General features: G+C 58.0%; 1 protein-coding gene across 1 annotated transcript; it reads left to right on the forward strand.

Moving 5' to 3' along the window:
• The first annotated feature begins 1,956 nt into the window (after positions 1 to 1,956).
• On the forward strand, positions 1,957 to 18,331 carry DZIP1L (DAZ interacting zinc finger protein 1 like). The gene is made up of 15 exons (XM_040965066.1): positions 1,957 to 2,523; positions 3,592 to 3,679; positions 4,324 to 4,442; positions 5,590 to 5,751; positions 6,763 to 6,891; positions 8,039 to 8,101; positions 8,655 to 8,795; positions 9,567 to 9,597; positions 10,628 to 10,681; positions 11,561 to 11,694; positions 12,730 to 12,919; positions 14,161 to 14,377; positions 14,566 to 14,753; positions 15,906 to 16,048; positions 17,776 to 18,331. Exons 1-15 carry the CDS (start codon positions 2,023 to 2,025, stop codon positions 17,935 to 17,937), a joined length of 2,322 nt encoding a protein of 773 aa, XP_040821000.1. The 5' UTR covers positions 1,957 to 2,022; the 3' UTR covers positions 17,938 to 18,331.

Below are 18,331 nucleotides of genomic sequence, written 5' to 3' on the forward strand. Positions count from 1 at the left end.
ATTTGAATTTAAAGGAATGTAAAGTGTGGAACTTCCAAAGCTCCAGAAATGCCAACGACATTTCCTGGTGATGGCAGGAGCTGCTCCTAGGCTGCCTGCAAGGGGCTCAGGAATCAGTTGCTGAGGGGACAGGTGAGTGAGGTGGCACCGTCCTGGTACCGACCGGAATTCCCTGGACGCTCTGCGAGCTGGAGACAGCGGCAGGGCGTTGTGACTGTGGGCCTTGAAGGCATGAAGGGACAGTGATGCTGAGCAGGGCCTTGGCGCGTGTGCGCACCTTCAGTGGGAACAGACAGGGTGGTGGAGACCAGCGTAGGAGAGCGGCCAGCTGCTCAGCCTGCAGCCAGGCTGCCTGGGCTGGGCTCTTGCATCTGGACGCTGGACAAGCTTCCCTACTTCTTTGTGGCTCAGATAGTACTAGCACCCCAGCAAGGGATTGTTCTGCCAATCTCAGGAACGAGTCTTTGTAAAGTGTTAGATTCACCGCTCGCCAAAATGTTAGATTCGCCAACCACCAGGGAAAGAATAACAGCCAAATATATGAAAACAATTAGAAAGCCTTTATTTCAGGGAACCGCTGCCACGGGCTGCCCTTCCCCACGCAGCAGAGACAGACGGGAAGGAGGGAACAAGAGCGCGAAAGAGACGGGGAAGGGGCTTTCTAAACTCTCCTTGACACGGAAGCCGAAATGGGGGTCGCGTCAGCCCTTTTTGGTGGGGAATATGGGTCTGTGCCCCTCATTGGTGCAACAGTGGTCTCACTGCCTGAGGGGCCCGCCAGAATTCCGCCATCTGTTCTGGGTTTGGTTGGAGGCAAACCCCGCCTTTCTCTGGTTACCGTGGTAGCCATCATAAAGTACTTTAAAAATGGCACTTCTAAGTATGTTAACCAGCCTGGAGATCTGCAGATGTGGACAGAAAGTAGTAGAGTGCATGGGAAATGCCTCTAGAAAGGCAATTTAGAAACAGTTCATGGTAAACTTGGCATTCATTCACACAGAACACACACTATCCATTCCTATAGAGCTCAAGTCCATGGTGGCTGCCATTTTACACAGGGCATGCACTCCCCGCTGGCCACAGCCCCAACACCCCTGTGCTGACGCATGCTGCCTCAGCAGGGTCAGGGGATGGTTCCAAGGAGATGCTGGTGCAGGGAGCACGCCTTGGGGACCCCTGCCTTGCTGTATCTTGGGCTCTAAGACTGGGGAATCAGTTACCGTTGATCGTCAAGTTCATGCTGTGGTTTCTCTCGTACCTGGCCCGTCTCGTGCATTCAGTGCTGCTTTCTTGGTCCTGGTGGAACTTGTGGTAGCTGCCGTCTGGCGGGATTGTGTCTAAACATCACACGAAGCGGAAGGGGCAGTGGAGGCTCTGCCTATCCCAGGCTTACAGACGCTGAAGCTGTGGCTGTGTTTGTCCCCAGAGAGAGCAAGCAGAGAGAAATGGCTTGTGAGTGAACAGCAGCATTTCGGTGGGGATATTGGCCTTAAAGGACAATGGAGAGGACAGTCACTGTTCAAACTTGGGAAGATGGCTTAAAGAGAAGGAAGGGGACAGTCTAGAGAATTCTTGCCCTTATTGCAGAGTGGACTGTTGGCAAACATCTGAGGCCGAAGCTTAAATAGTTAAACAGGGCAGGGCTCAGGTGAACTCACTGTGGGTGGGAGGGCTGGAGGCTGGTGTCCTGTTCCCTTGCCCACGGCAGACCTGGTAACCTGCTGTTGTTCCGAGGCACGGCTTGTTGTGGGGACCGGGGACAACAGCTCGGAGCAAAGCATGGTAAGCATCCTGTCACTCCGCTCCTTTTCTTGGGGCCTGACACATGAGGTAGAAATGTTGCTGGGCTTCCCGTGGCCTTGGACTCCACCTGGCCTCTGACCAGGCGTACAGTAACTGCAGGCAGGCCTTCCTAATGCAGACTCTCTGCTCACTTTCCAGGCCCTCTCTCAGCTCTCTGGCTTGCTCCCGTGGCCTTGGTGGCACCCTCCTGCTGTGGTCGGGCCAGGGCTTCCTGCAGCCATGCAGACGCATGTTCCTACTACCGAGGGCCTCGCTGGCCCTCTCTTCGGGGCCTGCACACTGCCCACCTTCAAGTTCCAGCCTCGTCGAGAGAGCGTAGACTGGAGGCGCATCAGCGCCCTGGACGTGGAGCGCGTGGCCCGGGAGCTGGACGTGGCCACCCTGCAGGAGAACATCTCTGGGGTCACCTTCTGCAACTTGGATCGAGAGACGTGCAGCCGCTGCGGGCAGCCTGTGGACCCGGCACTGCTGAAGGTGCTGCGCCTGGCACAGCTCAGCATCGAGTACCTGCTGCACTGCCAGGATTGCCTGAGCAGCAGTGTGGCCCAGCTGGAGGCGCGGCTGCAGGCCAGCCTGGGCCAGCAGCAGCGTGGTCAGCAGGAGCTGGGCCGTCAGGCGGATGAGCTCAAGGGCGTGCGGGAGGAGAGCCGCCGGCGACGCAAGATGATCAGCGCCCTGCAGCAGCTGCTGATGCAGACGGGTGCCCACAGCTACCACGCGGTGAGCTCGCTCTGCCGGGCCAGGGACAGGACTGCTGGGAGCCACCTGCATAGCAGTGTCCTGGGTCCTTCTTTGTGGTTATCAGCAGATTGCAGAGATGCTGTTCAGAGTGTCAGAGTGCCTAAGCAGATTCTGCAAGGGGTGTGTGTGTGTGTGTGTGTGTGTGTGTGTGAGGTGGGTGTGGTTAGGGCAGGAGGAGCCTCTGAGTGTGTGTGTGTGTGTGTGTGTGGTTAGGGCAGGAGGAGCCTCTCTGTGTGTGTGTATGTGTGTGTGTGGTGCACCCTGAAGGACGTGTGCATTGTAGGGTGTGTAGTATGTGAATGCTTCTAGAGAGGGTGCGTATTTAGTGCATGTGTGTTTATGTTTGGTGTTTAGTTGTGTAAGATACACTGAGTGTGGTGTGTGTGCTTGTGTATAACTTGCTTGTAGTGATTTTTTATGAAGACTGTGACTCGGGGTGCATATAACGTGATTATGGGTGTGCGAGCAAATGGTGTATAGTTGTGTAAAAATATTTGTACTTACGGAGGGTGTGTAAGGATTTGTGTGTGAATAAGTAAACGATGTTTATGTGTCTAAGGGAGTGTGGATTCACACGGGGTGCGAATGTATGTGTGTGTGTCTGGAGGGCTGTGTGTGTAAGAAGTGTTAAAAGGGGTGTGTTTGTGTGAGTTCAGTGTGCGGCTAACGATTGGGGGGCCAGACTGTTTCAGGCAAGTGACTCTGTTATTCAACTAAGTGACAGTTCAGGAGCTCAGCATTTGAACACTGGAATCTCTTTAGGAGAAGCCTGGGTTAGGGCCATTGGCCTTTGTGTCTCTTCAAGGCAAGGGTCCCTCCCTTAGATGCAATACTGCCACCACGCCCTGGTCGACCAGCAGCTCCTTCCGGTCGTTCAATCCACCGCAGTGCTCCCAGCTCCTGGGGTTTTGGTGGGAGCTGGACCTCGCTCAGGGGCACCGTGTGTCTGAGTGAATCGCAGTCTTCCGGAGCAGCCCACGGGACCCCAGGGAGCAGGGAGTGCCCGGCTGCCTCATCCTGCCCTGTCACCACGTCTCCTCCCTACAGTGCCAGCTGTGTGACAAGACGTTCATGAACGCCACCTTCCTCCGAGGCCACATCCAGCGCAGGCACGCAGCCACGGTGGCAGGTGAGAGCTGACCTCTGTGTCAGCGATTGGTGAGTGTACAACACTTGAGGGCCTGCTTCTGTAGCTTGAGTACTTCCTTTTAAGATTTATTTCGTTTATTTGAAAGACAAAGTTACAAAGAGAGAAGAGAGAGAAAGAGAGATCTTGCATTTGCAAGTTCCTTCCCCAGATGGCTGCCATGGCTGGAGCTAAGCCAGTTTGAAGCCAGGAGCCGATCTGGATCTCCATGTGAATGCTGAGGCCCAAGGACCTGGGCCATCCTCTGCTGCTTCCCCTATAAACAGGGAGCTGGATAGGAAGTGGAACAGCCAGGATGCCAACCACTGCCCATATGGGATGCTGGCACCACAGGTGATGGCTTAGCCTACTACACCATGGTGCTTGACCCTAAAATACCCATTTGAAATGACAATCCAGTGAGAGTCCACCTCCACTAGATGAGCGGGCTTTGTGTGGAGCTCCTTCTGCACGCTTTCAGCCTCACAACCGCCGAGTGAGGGTGGCTCTTACAGCTCCATTGTGCAGTCAGGGTCACGGGACATTATGTCCTGGGCCCCAAGTCAGTGACCCGGAGACATGGGACTTGCAGACATGGGACGACACACTGTTGCCTTGGCACTTGGTTACTCTTTCTTGTGTAGACTCCACAGGGAAACTGAAGCAGGAAGAGCTGGCGGAGAAGGTGCTAGAAGAGCTTCGAGCCAAGCTGAAGTGGACCCAGGATGAGCTGGAAGCCCAGAGGGTGGCCGAGAGTCAGCGGCAGCTGCAGGTGGGCGTGCAGGGGAAGTCCGGCCACCTGTGGATAACGCCATGGCACTGGAATCCCAGCCGGTTTGCTGGGGCTGGCAGCCAATGCGAGGACAGCACCTTCCTGGGCAGCACACACGGCTTTAGGGGCTCTGGAGGGGAAAGGTGACTCCGTTTGCTGTTCTCCTGTGGCCACAGGTGCCGCCTGGAACGGTGGCTGTTTGCATTGCTCGGCATCCTTGGGCGATGTCTGAACCTCAATTTCGGCTCCTTGCTCTGTGCTCTGGGTAGCCGTTTGAGCTCCAGAAGCGGGCCTGGAGGAAGGGTTCCATAAACACGGAAAGTGGTGTGTGACACACCGACAGCAGGTCGCCGGGTAGTGTCACTGGGCGCCAGCAGCATGGGGTGCCCTTTCACGAGCCTCGGTGGGGTCAGCCATGGCCAGGGCTGGGTGTGGGAGGGCTGCTGATGGAGGCAAGAGGCACAGCAAACAGGACGAGGTTGAGTCTGTTGCTGCCGTGACTGGGAAGGCGGTTTAAAAGTCAGCTACTTTCTTCCTAAGTAGGAGGAGTTCACGCTAAAGAACCACGAAAGTACAATAAAGACAAAAGGCAGCGATGTGTTATCAGGAGGATGTATTCAACGGAAGTGAACAGGCTACTTGATACGCTGGTAGCTCAGTTTATTTACAGAAACATACCGGTCATGCAGGGCTCTAGCGTGTTACGACGGCTGTGATGTCAGCAACTGGGAGGAATTTTCTAGCTCTGCTCTAACTTAGGAGACCCTCTTACGTATGGGGTCTGTGGGCTGTTGGAATGTGGTTATGGGGCGCGTGGCTAGATGTGTAGAATGAAAATGCATGGACTTGCCTGGCGCGTCCCATTTTCTGTGCAGTTATCACTCCTGTCCCCCAGCCTGTATTGCGTACCTGCCATGCCAGGGCGCTGTGAGGTGTGCAGAGAGAGCGGGCATGGGATTCCAGAGGAGCCCAGAGGACCTCCCGGCTGGCTGGAGCTGTCTTGAACCAACACTGGGGACTATGGGGTGAATGTCCTCTAGGCTTCCGGAGTGACTTGTGTGGACAGGGGACCGGGAAGCTTTCAGCAAATCTTGGCTGATGTGAAGTTCCTGCTGAGTGTGTGGTTCTCATGTCTTTTGTTTTGTAGGAAGCAGAGCTTACCCGCCAGAGAGAAATAGAAGCTAAGAAAGAATTTGATGAATGGAAGGAAAAAGAGCAGACCAAGTTTTATGAGGAGATAGATAAGCTCAAAAAATTATTCTGGGATGAAGTTAAAAGTGTTGCCCACCAGAACTCTACGCTGGAAGAGGTACCCAACACAAAAAGCTCTTTATTTGTTTACTTATTTTTGCTGGAAAATGTGCTTGTTTCTTCCCCAGGATAGATTCTTGGTTTGCACTGGTTTGATTTCATCCGCTGCTGGGGTTGACTCGCTCTGAAGCCAGGTGGTGGAGAGGTGGGGCGAATCCTTGCTCTCACAAGCACTGGCTCTGTGACCCTGGGGGGTTTCTTTTGTTTTTTAATTTATTTTTATTTGAAAGGCACATTTACAGAGAGAAGGAGAGACAGGGAGGAAGATCTTCCAACTCCTGGTTCATTCCCCAAAGTGGCCGCAATGGCTGGAGCTCAGCCAATCTGAAGCCTCAGAAGCCAGGAGCTTCTTCTAGAGTTCCCATGTGGGTGCAGGGTCCCAGGGCTTTGGGCTGTCCTCGACTGCTTTCCCAGGCCACAAGCAGGGAGCTGGATGGGAAGTGGAGCAGCCAGGACACGAACCACCACCATGGATCCTGGTGCTTGCAAGAGGAGGGTTAGGCAGTTGAGCTATCACACCTGTCCACACACAACGCCCCTCCCCTCAGATTTTGTTCTTAATATACAGCCATGTGAGAAGGCTGGATTGCGTTCCTGGCTCCCAGCTTTTGGCCTGACCCAGCCCTGGATGTTGTGGACATTTGGGAGTGAACCTGCACATGAGAGATCTCTGTGCGTCTTTCTAGGAAGGGAGGAAGTGGGAGGGAGGAAGGGAAGTAGGAAGGGTGATCCCTGGTCCCATCTGAGATGGAACGCCAAGGATGGGAGGTGGTTAGGTTGTAATGACAGGTGTGTGTGTGTGTGTGAGGGCATGAGAGAGCACGAGTGTGCAAGGCTAGGTCAGGTGATCAGAGCCCTCCCAGCCTACGTGCCTCTCCCAGGTTGGCTCAGGGATGGTTTGTGGAAGCTGCCACAGGTGTGTCCTTCTGACCCCGTGTTGGGTAAAGTACAAAAGACAATGTCGAGATGGGATCTTCACCTACATAAAATGATATCCTGACCTTTCCAGAAACTTCAGGCCCTGCAGTCCCACAGTGTGACCGAGTCCAACCTGGGGTCGCTGCGGGACGAGGAGTCTGAGGACCGACTCAGACACGCGCAGGAGCTGCAGGCCCTGAGAGAGAAGATGGAGGCTCAGGTGAGCTCAGGCGCCCTGCCCTTCTCCCCGAGCCGGCCAGGAACCGGCTTCTCTTTCAGGTTTCTCGTGTTGCTTCTGTGGGCTTAGTCGGAAGACATGCAAAGGACTAGGCTTTCAGATGTGCTGACGTACAGGGTCCTGGGCGAGGCTGGTAGTGTGTGAGATCATGTTAGAACACATCTGTCTGGGCGTTAGTTGACCCTTTCACATTTTTATCCTAACTTGGTTGAAAGAAGCTCTTCATGTCATGGCTTTTTGGATTTGAGGTGTGTGGGAGGGTCAGTGTGTAGCATGTGGTTTGGAGTCCCTGCCCATTCTGCAGTGTGGATGCTCCCATTGTGGCTGACGATGCTGTGCGGCGATGAGGTCGCTGACTGGGGTCGGCAGGACTCAGGGACTGGTGGGAGGTGGCCTGGCTTTACTGGCTGAGTCTGTTCCCAGTCCATTCCGGTAGTGGCTTGTAGCAATGGTAATTGTGCAGCTTGGAAGGGCGGCAGCACCGTCCCCGAGCTGTGCCGTGGAGTCCTGCCCTGTGCCGTGGAGTCCTCCCTGCAGCTGCCCCTGCTCCAGGAGTCTGCTGGAGGAGCCAGGCATTGTGATGCAGAAGCCACTTGCCCTCTAGGAACCCCGTTCCCATTCTTGGCCAGTTCTTTAATATTGATGTTTTCTTCCCAATTTGTGAGTTTGTGTGATGTATGGAAACCAACACAGCTTTTGTTGCTTTAGTTGGGGATGTTTTTCCTATTTTCTATTGCTCTGTTAACTTTTTCTTTTTTTTTTTTTCTTTTAATCTTGGTTTGGTGAGACAAAATGGAGAATATTTTTATGCAATTACAGCGATCACATTATCAGTCTCGTCTCCTCGGCTGTCCCCTGAGATTGAGAAGGAATCTGTGCTTTCTCTCAACACTTCGATGGCCTTACTTTCCAGGCTTGGTTCTTTGACTCACCCGGGGTTTAAGACAGGAAATAACAATCCAAGCTCTTATTTTCTCCTGGGTCACTCGTCAGTGACCGGGCTCCCTCTCCTTCTGCAGTCTGCCTGTCTAATCAAGAGCCGGAACCTTTCAATTCCTGAACTTTACAGTGTTTTCATGTCTAGAAGGGCTCATCTGATGACAAGCTTTTACTTTTTTTTTTTCTTCAGAAAACAGAGTGGAAGAGAAAAATGAAGACCTTGCAGGAAGAGTATGCAGCTGGGAGGAGAGAGGTAGCTAGCTGTGTGTGTGTGTGTGTGTGTGTGTGTGTGTGTGTGTGTGTGTGTGAGACCCAGCATTCCCCGTCCCTGGTCCCATTGTGTGTGTGTGTCTGTCTTCCCGTGGTATCCCTCACCCAGCATCCCCCGTCCCTGGTCCCGTCGTGTGTGTGTGTGTGTGTATGTGTGTCTGTGTGTGTCACCCAGCATCCCCCGTCCCTGGCTCGTGTCCTAGCACCGTGGAGCTGTGGGGCTGGTACTTGGGCTGCTGCTGTTCCAACAATGCAGGAGTCGGCAGTGGCTCAGGCTTTGCTCCCGAACCTGGCTTGACCTTTGCTTCTCTGGTCCTTTCCTCGCGGCCCCTCTGTGTCCTCGAGCGGGGCTGAGCTGACTTCTCAGCTGAGTCGCCTGGTGAATTTGCGTTTGTGCTCCTGGAGATGCCCCACCCCCAGAAGGAAGCAGGTGGCTGTGCCCCAGTGGTACGAGTGAGGGGCACTCTGCGTGGCCTCTGAGACCGCTGGCTTGTGCGGGGCACACTGTGACTGGATGCCCTTCCTGTGCCCACCAGCTGAAGGAGGAGAATGAGAGGCTGCAGGCGTCCCTGACTCAGGACCAGAGAAAGGCAGCAGCCCAGGCCCAGCGCCAGATCAACGCCCTCTGCACCCAGCTGCAGGAGCAAGCCCAGCTCATCGCCTCCCAGGAGGAGACGGTGGGTCAGCTGCGCCGCCCAGCCTGACCTGAGGTCGCAGGCCTCTTCTGGGGATTCTGCAGGGCTCCCCAATGAGAGGTGCTGAGCCTGCTGCTGACTGCCAGGGGCTGAAGGCACTCTGCCCCGCCCCCCGGGTGGTACTGGGATCCCACCACCCTGCAGGGAGGGCTTCTCCTCCAAGACCTCCTTGGACAGCTGAGGGAACAGGCAGGAGTCTGGGGCCTGGCTGGGTGTGCACAGGGCAGCAGGGTGGCAGGTGGAATGTGGGAACTTGTGCTCTCAGACCTGCACTGTTCCATCATGACCAGCCCGATGGGCTGTCAGGTTGGCTGGTTGAACCAGAGGTGTGCGCTCTCCAGCCGTGGTGGATCATCCTCTGCCAGGCCCCGCACCGAGCCCAGGTGCCCGGGCCACAGGAGAGGAGCCTCCCCCTGCCCTGGGCTGCTTTCGGTCCATTGCATCGGCGATATGGACCAGGTGCCTGTCCCACTCTGCTTCCGGGGGCTTGCAGCATGGTGGTGCTCTGCAGGAGCCCGTTGCTGTCCCTGGAACCTGGGCGCATGGAGCTGCCATCCTGGTCATGGCTGTCAGCCGTGGTGCTGACCCCTCCCCCGTACAGGTGTCAGGAGATGGGCTGGGGGTGGGAACCATGTATCAGCTTTCTCTGGTCCCTAGTCCCTAGTGGGTGGCTTGGATACTGTGGCCATTCCCTCGCTCCTGCGAGGCAGCCTGTGGGCTGGTGGTGACCTGCCCTCTCCCGCCTCTTTGCAGATCCAGAGGCTGACCCGCAGGAATGTGGAGGGTGAGTCTGTGTGGGCTTGTCAGTGTTGCTGTTGTCCTGGTCTCTCCCCAGTCAGCCTGCAGGTGGCACACTGGGAACAGCAGCCGCAGGACATGGCTGCCAGGCTGTCCAGCTGGGCTGGGAATGCTGCAGGATTTCCTCTGGCAGGCTGGGCGCTAGCCTGGCTGTTTCTGCACAGTGTGGGAGATGGATGACCTGTGAGGATCTTAAGGCAGTGACCGATGCAGTTCGGTGTGTGTGAGGGCGAGGCCTCAGAGTGCCCGTGACCTTGTTCCCAGGGGACAGCACCTGGGCCTTCAACCCTCAGAAGGGGGCCTTTTTTCACACATGCACACTCCTCCTCTTGGGTGCTCTGTGTGTCATGGAGGGCAGGTGCTGGGGTTGCTGTGTGGAGGACCTGGGCTGACGGGCAGTGCTGGGGGACAGGGACCCTGGGGTCGTGTTGCTGTGTGGAGGACCTGGGCTGACGGGCAGTGCTGGGGGACAGGGACCCTAGGGTCCCGTTGCTGTGTGGAGGACCTCGGATGACCCTTTAGGACATTTGCCCTTCATCTTCCACCCCACAGCTCTCTGCTCTGTTCTTGTTCTTGCCCTTCGGCCTTGGTTTGTAAACCCACGTCTCCCACCCGCAGCCTGAGTCTAGACTTCTTTTGCAACCAGCAAGAGCGGCCTGTGGCGCTGAACTTGCTGAAGAATGGTGTAGGACCATGAATGATAGCCGTGGTCCGGGCACCCGGCCAACAGCGCAGGTTCATTGTCTCATCACATTGTCCCCACAATGTGACATTCAGTGGCTGTTGCCCTCTCCCAGCTGAGGCAGCTGAGGCGTGCACAGCTGGCAAGGGGTGGAGCTGGCACCCGGGTGCTCATCTCTCAGCCTCGACATCCAAGGTTCTGACCATTGCTCCGTCCTGCCTCTGCTTACTGGCGCTCACCGCTCCTGGCCAGTCCTCACTGAGGGCCTGTGCTCTTCTCCAGCTTGGGATGGAGTCCAGGATAGGAGAGCTGCTGACTTTCGTTCCTCTCCCAGGGACCCGTGGGGCACCCCAGGCTGCGGACGCGGAGGAGGACTCGTCTGAGGAAGGTGGGGCCTTTGTCTTTCCCGTGTGTCTTGTGCAGATGACTGGCTTGCTTTGCTTGCTCTACTTGGTGGCATCTGGGCACCTGAGGCTGAGGGGCAGGCACCTGGGGGCAGGCACCTGGGGACAGGCAGGGGTGGTTCTTGAGCACCTGCTGTGGGTCTCACGGCTGAGGGCCCTTGCCCTGGAAGAGTTGGTTCTCAGGTGTGGCTGTGTGGGAGAATAGCTGCTCAGCTCCCATCAGCATCTCGGGCGATGAGCCTGGGTGCCCATGTGTGGGATGAGGATGCTGCAGGTGGCACCAGCCTGGGTTGGTGCGTCTTAAAGTGTGGTCTGTGGTTTCACTGCTTTCAGAATCAAGTTGGGTATGAGTCCTTGCCCAGACCTGCGGGGTGAGAGCCGCCGAGAAGCTGGGCCTTTGCCCCACGCCTGGGGGACTCGGTGTGTGCCGTAGCAGGAAGAAGCCCCAGGGGGACAGCGCCTCTACTCCGGGGCTGTTGTCTAGTCCACTCCTTCATCTTAGCCCTGGGCAGGACAGTGGGGGCAGAGTCGGCGCTAGGGTCAGCCTGGAGCTCTGGGGACGAGCTCCTGCCAGGCTCTGGTGCCAGCTCCAGAGCTCTGCGTCAGGCTGTGGCCAGACTGACTGAGACCCCAGTGTGGAGCTCCAGCCCAGCGGAGCGGGGCCGCGGGGCCAAGGGGGTGACCCTGAAGGTGCCCAGGAAGAGTCACCCTGGCTTCTGACCCAGGGCTGGACATGCTGGACAGGTCCTGGGCTCACAGGAAGTGGCCCACGGGCAGCGGGAGGGCTTGGGGCGCGGTGGGGGCCCACAGGGCTTCTGCTTACCACCCAGGCTCACCACCGTGGTGGGCATCTTGTGCTGCAGAGCTGGAGAAGGCCCGGGAGGAGCAGCGGAAGGTGCTGGCCGCTATGAGGCGAAACCCCGCCCTGCTGGAGCAGTTCAGGCCGGTCCTGGAGGACACCCTGGAGGAGAAGCTGGAGAGCATGGGGATCCAGAGGGTAGGTGCCAAGGCCATGCCCTGTGGCGGAGACACAACGGATATACCATCCGTCTCACTGGTCCCACCGGCCCCTCGGTCTCCTTCCAGGAGACTTGTCACCTTCTCCCTCTGGGGCTTTTATTGGCTTCTTTTCTTTCACTTTTTAAAAAAGACTTATTTATTTATTGAAGGTCAGAGTGTCCCAGAGGGAGATGCAGCAGGCACACTCCGTACACACACACACACACACGCACACACACACACACACGCACACACGCGCACGCGTCTCCCATCTGCTGGTTCACTGCCTAAAGGATGTTAGTGGTCGTGGCTGGGCCAGGCCGAAGCCAGGAACCTAACTCCATCCGGGTCTCCCACGTGAGTGGCTGCCCAGACACCTAGGCCGTCTCTTGCTGCTTCCCTGGGTGCAGCAGCAGGGAGCTGGACAGGAAGTGAGCTCACAGGAACTGGTGCTCTCCTGGGCATACCCGCAGTGCGGGTGGCAGCTCAGCTCGCCGTGCCAGCCCCTGCCCAGGCTGGCTTCCTGTGATTGGCCAGCTGGGTCCTGGCCTCTCGTTGGTTGCTTGCACCGCTCACTCTGCTCCTCTGTTGAGATTTGACGATTGGATCTTTTTCTAACCTTGGACCATTCCTGTTGAATTGGGAAGGGGCTGGGTTACCTCCCAAGATCCCCGCCCCCCGGTGGCCTTTTGGGTGGACATGGGCGCATAAAGGGCAGCTTGGCACAGGGGCCTCCGGCAGGCCTGGTGAGGGCACATTTTGATTTTCCAGAGCCTGCTGGTCACTCGTCCTGGGGTTCTGTCAGCCCTTGCATGGTGCTGCTGTGTGTATTTGAGCAGCGGGTGGGGGTCCCAGGCCCCGAGCCATTGCACCTGCTGCAGCGCACCCTTTAGTCCTCATTTCTTGCTCCTGCTTCACTGCCTCCAGCCACGATCCCCAGGAGCTGCAGGTGCTGATGGCCGACCCTGGTGGGAGAGGCTGAGGGAACGAGGAAGGAAAGTGGTCCACACAGATGCCCTCTTCCCCCCTCTAGGACGCACGGGGCATCTCGCTTCAGACTCTGGGACGCCTGGAGTCCCTGCTCAGAGCCCAGCGCGGGCAGAAGGCCAGAAAATTGGCTGAGTTTCTGACGCTGAGGGAACAGCTTGTGAAGGAAGTCACCCGCAGAGCAAAGGAGAGAGAGAAGGGGGTCTTGGAGTCCCCGCCCCGCAGCCAGCCGCCAGGTGTGCCGCGGACTCAGCTTGCTGGGGGGCGGGCGTGGGAGTCTGTTCTGGCCGGAGTGTGTTTGTACGCCCCGGAGCGTCTCATGCCTGCTTCCCGTTACGTTCATTGCTGCGGAGAGGCTCGGCTAGTTGGATCCTCGCAGGGCGCTGGAAGGAGTCTGGGAGTTCTGAACAGGGAAGCAGAGTCTGGGGGGTGGGGACATACCTCTGGGGGCTCGAGCTGCGTCCAGCCTGCACTCCTCTGCCCTGGGAGTGCCCGCTTTCAAGGGAAAGCAAAGCAATCGGGCTCCTTCTCGGTGCACCCTCCCTTCCTGTCCCCAGAGTCAGTCAGGAGTGAGAGATCCCCACCCCAGGTGCCCTGCTCTGCCCTGGCCTTGGTGTACCAGCTTCTCCGGGGGCGGGGCTCCACACCCACGTCCCTTCCCAGGCCCCACACGTGCTGCTCATGGCCACCCCTCCTGCTCGGATCACACCTCGTATGATCTGGAACGATGCTGTGGCATGCAGGGAGAGCAGTGGCCCAGAGCCCTGGGTTTGGTAAGCTGAATTTGCATCCATTATTTCTCCCATGGATTGGCGAGCAAGTCCCCTGGTCACAGCCTGTAAGGCGAGAGCAGCGGCAGATGCTCGGGCCCCTGGCTGTGGTGGCCCAGGTGCTTTGTTCTGTGCTGGTGCAAGTTTTCCTTTGCCTTCAACCTTCTCATCAGGCTGCTCTTGCCTGCACGGTCCACATGTGCGTAAGTGCGCCTGTGAGAGAAGTGTATATGGGCCGTTCAGTGCAGTACAGGTTTACACTGATTCATCCGCGGGTATACGTATATCGCATGGGCCAATACTTTGAGACCTGTAGTGCACTTTTTATTCAGCTGGGTTCTTATTCCCCCCCAAAATATCGTGATGCAGTTTGGGAGACAGGTTGCACCTACTTTGTCGCCTTGGGCTGCCATGTCCCGGGATGAGTGCTGCGCTGGGTGGCGCGCTGGGGCTAACGGCTGGCTCACGTAGTCCTGTGGCGACCTCTGGTGGTAGTAGTGCCTTCCTGCAGGGCTCCTGTACTCTGGCTGCAGAGGTGGGTGGCTTGGGTGGGGTCTGTCTCTAGTTTGATGGGCCCCTCTTCAGGCCTGGGACTCGTGTTGGTCTCTTGCAGGCTCTGGCGTACGTGGCTCCTCTCTTATTCTGATGAAGTCGCACCCGTGAGTCAGGGGTTTGCTCGCCATGTCATTCCTCTCTGTGTTTTCCAGTCCAAAGCCGGAGGAGCACACAGGTGGCCAGAGAGATGCAACTAAGGACCAGGGGCCCAAATGTGGCATTGACCTCCAAGCTGGCAGAGCCACCCACACCCACTCCTCAGAGTCACGGCAGCCGTGCTCCTGGCCCCCTGCAGGTGTCTACCCCTATCCCGCACCCCAGAGCACATGGACTCCCCAGAGCCCCCGCTTCCCCGGGGCCTGGGCTCAGGTGAGCTCCCGACTCGCCTTCTCCCGGGCTCCCTAGAGGGGCAGGCAGAGGTGGGTGTGGGCAGCAGCTGCTTGGGCTTGAGGGAGGGAGCTGGGCTCGAGCCAGCAAGCTTGCAAGGGGGTGACGTGTGGATGCCAAGATGCACTTTTCGGTCCCTGCACCCTCACTTCTGTCCCTCTGCGTGGCAGCACGCCCCCGTTCAGCTCCGAAGAGGACTCGGAGGAGGACGCTGTGCAGCGAGTGGCTCTTCAACCCCCGAGAGCTCCCTCCAGAATGGCGGGCCCGGCAGGGGATGGCTGGGCCTGGTCTGACACCGAGAGCTCGGAGGAGCACGCCCAGCCCCCAGGCCAGGGCTCAGGAGGACTGGCTTCCTCGGGTGAGTGGGCTGCGGCTGTTGGGCCCTGCCCCTGACCTCCCTTCTCCCTTTCTGATTGGCACCCGCCCCTCCATCTGACTTGGAGAGGGTGGTCCTGCCTCCGTTCAGGGGGCAGAGACACGAGGAGAAAGCTGGAGGGCCAATGGGCTGGGCTTTTCCCCTGTGTGCGCTAAGCCTCACATGATTGCTGCCTGCTTTAACGGCGCAGGTGCCCTGCCAGGTTGTTAGTTGAGGAGGGGCAACTCTGTGGCCAGGCTGCTGGCGAGAACACTCTGTACCCACGGGGCCTGGGAGTGCCACAGGGCATCTCCCTTGGAAAAACTCTGCAGCCTCCTGTTGCCACACAGCCTGGTGGGTGGAACCTGAGGCCGCTCTTGCTTTGCAGGCGGCTGTGTCGGCCCCAGCCCTTTCAAGGTTTGCTCACAAAGTGGCTCATGGCAGCCTCATTGCATTCTCTCTTCTTTTTCTTCTTTTTTTTTTTTAAAAGATTTATTTATTGGGCCCATCATGGTAGCCTAGCAGCTAATGTCCTCGTCTTGCATGCATTGGGATCCCATATGGATCCATATCGGTGGTGGTTTGTGTCCTGGCAGCTCTGCCTCCCATCCAGCTCCCTGCGTGTGGCCTGGGAAAGCATCAGTCTGCCAGCAGCCCAGTTAGATGAACTCTGCAGCCGGGGCTGGCCGCCTGCTCTTGGTGGTTGTTGGGGTGCACCCCGAGTTAGCGTGAGGGGCCTATGGGTGGTCTTCGGCCCTGCTCGGTCTCCCTTTCTTGCACGGAGCTCGCTGACGGCCCTGCAGCTCTGCTCTGTTCCTTTTGCTTTCTGATGTGCTTCTCGCCTCTGGGAAAGCGTCGAAGGACGGTGTGTTTACATGTTGGTGCTGAGGCTCCTGCTCTGCCCTGGGGGGCCTGTTCCAGGCCTCTGCTCCCTGGGCACTCGTGGGCTTCTGCTCCCTGGGCACATGTGGGCCCTGCTCCCTGGGCACACGTGGGCCTTCTCTGTTGTTGGGCCCCTCCTCTTTGTGGTTGCCTTGCCTTCTTCCTCCCAACTTCTGCACCCCTCCCTTCTGCCCTGAGCCTGGACCTGGCCCACAGCAGGAGGTAGCTGTGCTGGGGCTTTCCCTGCCCACACGGCCGTGGTCTGCCTTCCAGAAACGCTGGTACAGTGCATGGTCAGAAACCTGGAGAAGCAGTTAGAAACACCTGTGAAGAAGCCTGCTGGAGGGGTCAGTCTGTTCTCTACGCCAAAGGACCCTGGACCACAGAGAGCCGCCACGCTGGGGCAGCAGCCACAGGTAGGGTGCCTGGGGTTCCCTGTCACGGCCTACAGAGTGAGCTGAGTCCTGGGGCCCCAGAGTGGCATTTAATGTTGGGGGAGAGGCTTTGGCCCTCCTGTGTCACTGCAGGGGACCTCGACACCTCGTTGTGCCCCCACAGAGAGGCAGCCCCTTGGCAATACTTAGGAGCGCCTGTGGGCATGGCAAGCTTGCAGCTTCATCATGGAAGCTGCGACTTGGGGGGCAGGCTTCTCCCAGCTCCTGCCTCTGAGAGCCCTGGGAACGGACGGCCTGGCTTCCCTCAGTGGCAGCTCTCTTCCACCCTGCCGCATTGCACGGTGGGCGCCTCCCCTGTCCTCATTCCAGCAAGGACGTGGGTGCAGGGGACTCTCCCCCAAGGGCGGTTCTGTGGTCTGACGTGCACACGGGACTTGGACCCCCAGCTTCCTTAGTCCCTGGTACTCAGAGGGCAGAAACAATAATTCTGGCATTTGGAAGGTGGGCAGAGGGGAGGCCCCAGAAGGGGGCCCTCGGGAGACTTTAGGTCACAGTGGGGATGCCCGCACGAGTTAATTCTGCGGGGGCTCGGTTCTGGAAGCCTGACTTGGGTCCAACACCGTCTCTGCTCTGTGGCTCACCCCATGGACCTCCTCTGCCTCACGGGTCACCCTGGTTTTCTTTTCAGAAGATTTGTTTACTTGTTGGAAGGGTAGAGTGTCAGAGAGGGACTCGGAAGAGAGAGATCTTCCAGCCCTGGTTTGCTCCCCAAGTGACGACAGTGGCTGTGGCTGCACCTGAGAATCCCATCTGGGTCTCCCACATGTGTGCAGGGACCCCAGCATTTGGGTCATTTCCTGGTGGCTTCCCAGGCACATTAGCAGGGAGCCAGACCGGTGCCCATCTGGGATTCTGGCTTTGCGGATTGTGGCTTAGCGTAGCCCTGGCACCATACTGGCCCCATCCAGTCCTGTGCACCCGTGCCAGGAGTTTTGGGTGATTCAGAGGAGGCATCCCGCTGTGAGATGGGCGAGTGTCGTCACCTCTGTCCTGAATGTTAATGGCCATCTGTCCCAAGTGCCTCGTGGGCCTTGCCTCCCTTGGGCTCCGGCTGCTGTCAGGTGTGGGCTTGCCGCAGCCGTTCTCAGACCCTTTACCTGCCCTCTACCACCCTCCCCAGGGCCCAGCTGCTCTCTCACTGCTTGGCATTGCAGTCTGGAAGCAGATGCCTCGAATGGCATGGGTCAGAGTCCAGGTGGCTGGCCGCACAGGAAGGTCAGGGCAGCTGTGCAGGTTGCTGTGGTCCCATGGCTGGTGGCGTGTCCTGGTGGCTGCAGGGTTCCTGATGCCGCTGGATGTCCCCTGCCCCCTCGGGCAGAGTTTAGTGGCTATCTCAGAACCAGTCTGACAGGCAGTGGATCCTTCACAGTGCATCCAGCTCAAGAACTTGGGGATGTCAAGGCTGCGGGCTTCCAAGTCTCTGTGTGGGGTATCAGAGATCTACACGCAGTGACAGCTGGGGCAGGCGGGTCTTCACACTGGCTTCCCAAGGTCTTGCCTTGGCTGGGTCACAGCATTCTGGGGCTCTGTGGGGAGCTTCTGAAAGGTGGGGTCACATGAGGAGGCGGGCAGAGCAGTGTCCCCTTACGCCAAACCTGCCTTTGTCCCCATTTCCGTCCGCACCATGCCTCGTTTCCGCCACCTGCCTCTCTTATCAAAATGCCTTTCCCTACCCTTCCCCTTTGCAGCTTTCCGAAGATGAGAGCGACTTGGAGATCTCGTCCTTGGAAGTTCTTCCCCAGGATTTGGACCAGAGAGAGAAACCGAAGCCCTTATCTCGTTCGAAGCTTCCAGAGAAAGCAGGCAGCCGTCCACGGGGTTCTGGCCAGTCCCGGGTCTCTGGCTGGTGACCGCTCCCCAAGCCTGGGGGCCCGACAGCCAGCCAACTTGGGTCTCCCATCGTCAGCGGGCTGCCGGGCCACAGCTCTTCACCGGCATGGAAGTGACCCCGAGGCCTGGGGTGCCTGGCTGATTGCGTGGGTCCCCAAGGGTTATTCTAGAACCCCCGTGGTCATCCTTCTCTACCTCCAAGTCCACTCCACTGGAAGGAGCCACTTGATGTCTTTTCTTGAGGCTTTTGTCAGGAGCGCTGTGGAGAGGAGGCCCGTGTGGGGCCCTTTGGGCACATAAGCCTCTGCCAGTCATGTGGTGACTGACCCAAACTCAGCTACGGTGTCTGTTCTGTGTGGAGTTCCCTGGCCTCTCACTCCCGAGCTGGGGTGCAGCAGAGGCCAGGGTGTGTGT

Source organism: Ochotona curzoniae, unplaced genomic scaffold (genome assembly GCF_017591425.1).
Source record: "Ochotona curzoniae isolate NIBS_2020 unplaced genomic scaffold, NIBS_Ocur_1.0 contig_1302, whole genome shotgun sequence".
Classification (NCBI taxonomy): Eukaryota; Metazoa; Chordata; class Mammalia; order Lagomorpha; family Ochotonidae; genus Ochotona; species Ochotona curzoniae.

What these genes read in the sequence shown, in the direction of transcription:
- DZIP1L (XM_040965066.1), top strand. Translation starts at nt 2,023, where the DNA reads ATGCAGACGCATGTTCCTACTACCGAGGGCCTCGCTGGCCCTCTCTTC. An exon ending in AGCCACGGTGGCAGGTGAGA is followed by an intron (nt 3,680 to 4,323) that starts GCTGACCTCTGT and finishes TAGACTCCACAG; the next exon opens with GGAAACTGAAGCAGGAAGAG. An exon ending in GAGAGAAGATGGAGGCTCAG is followed by an intron (nt 6,892 to 8,038) that starts GTGAGCTCAGGC and finishes TTTTTTCTTCAG; the next exon opens with AAAACAGAGTGGAAGAGAAA.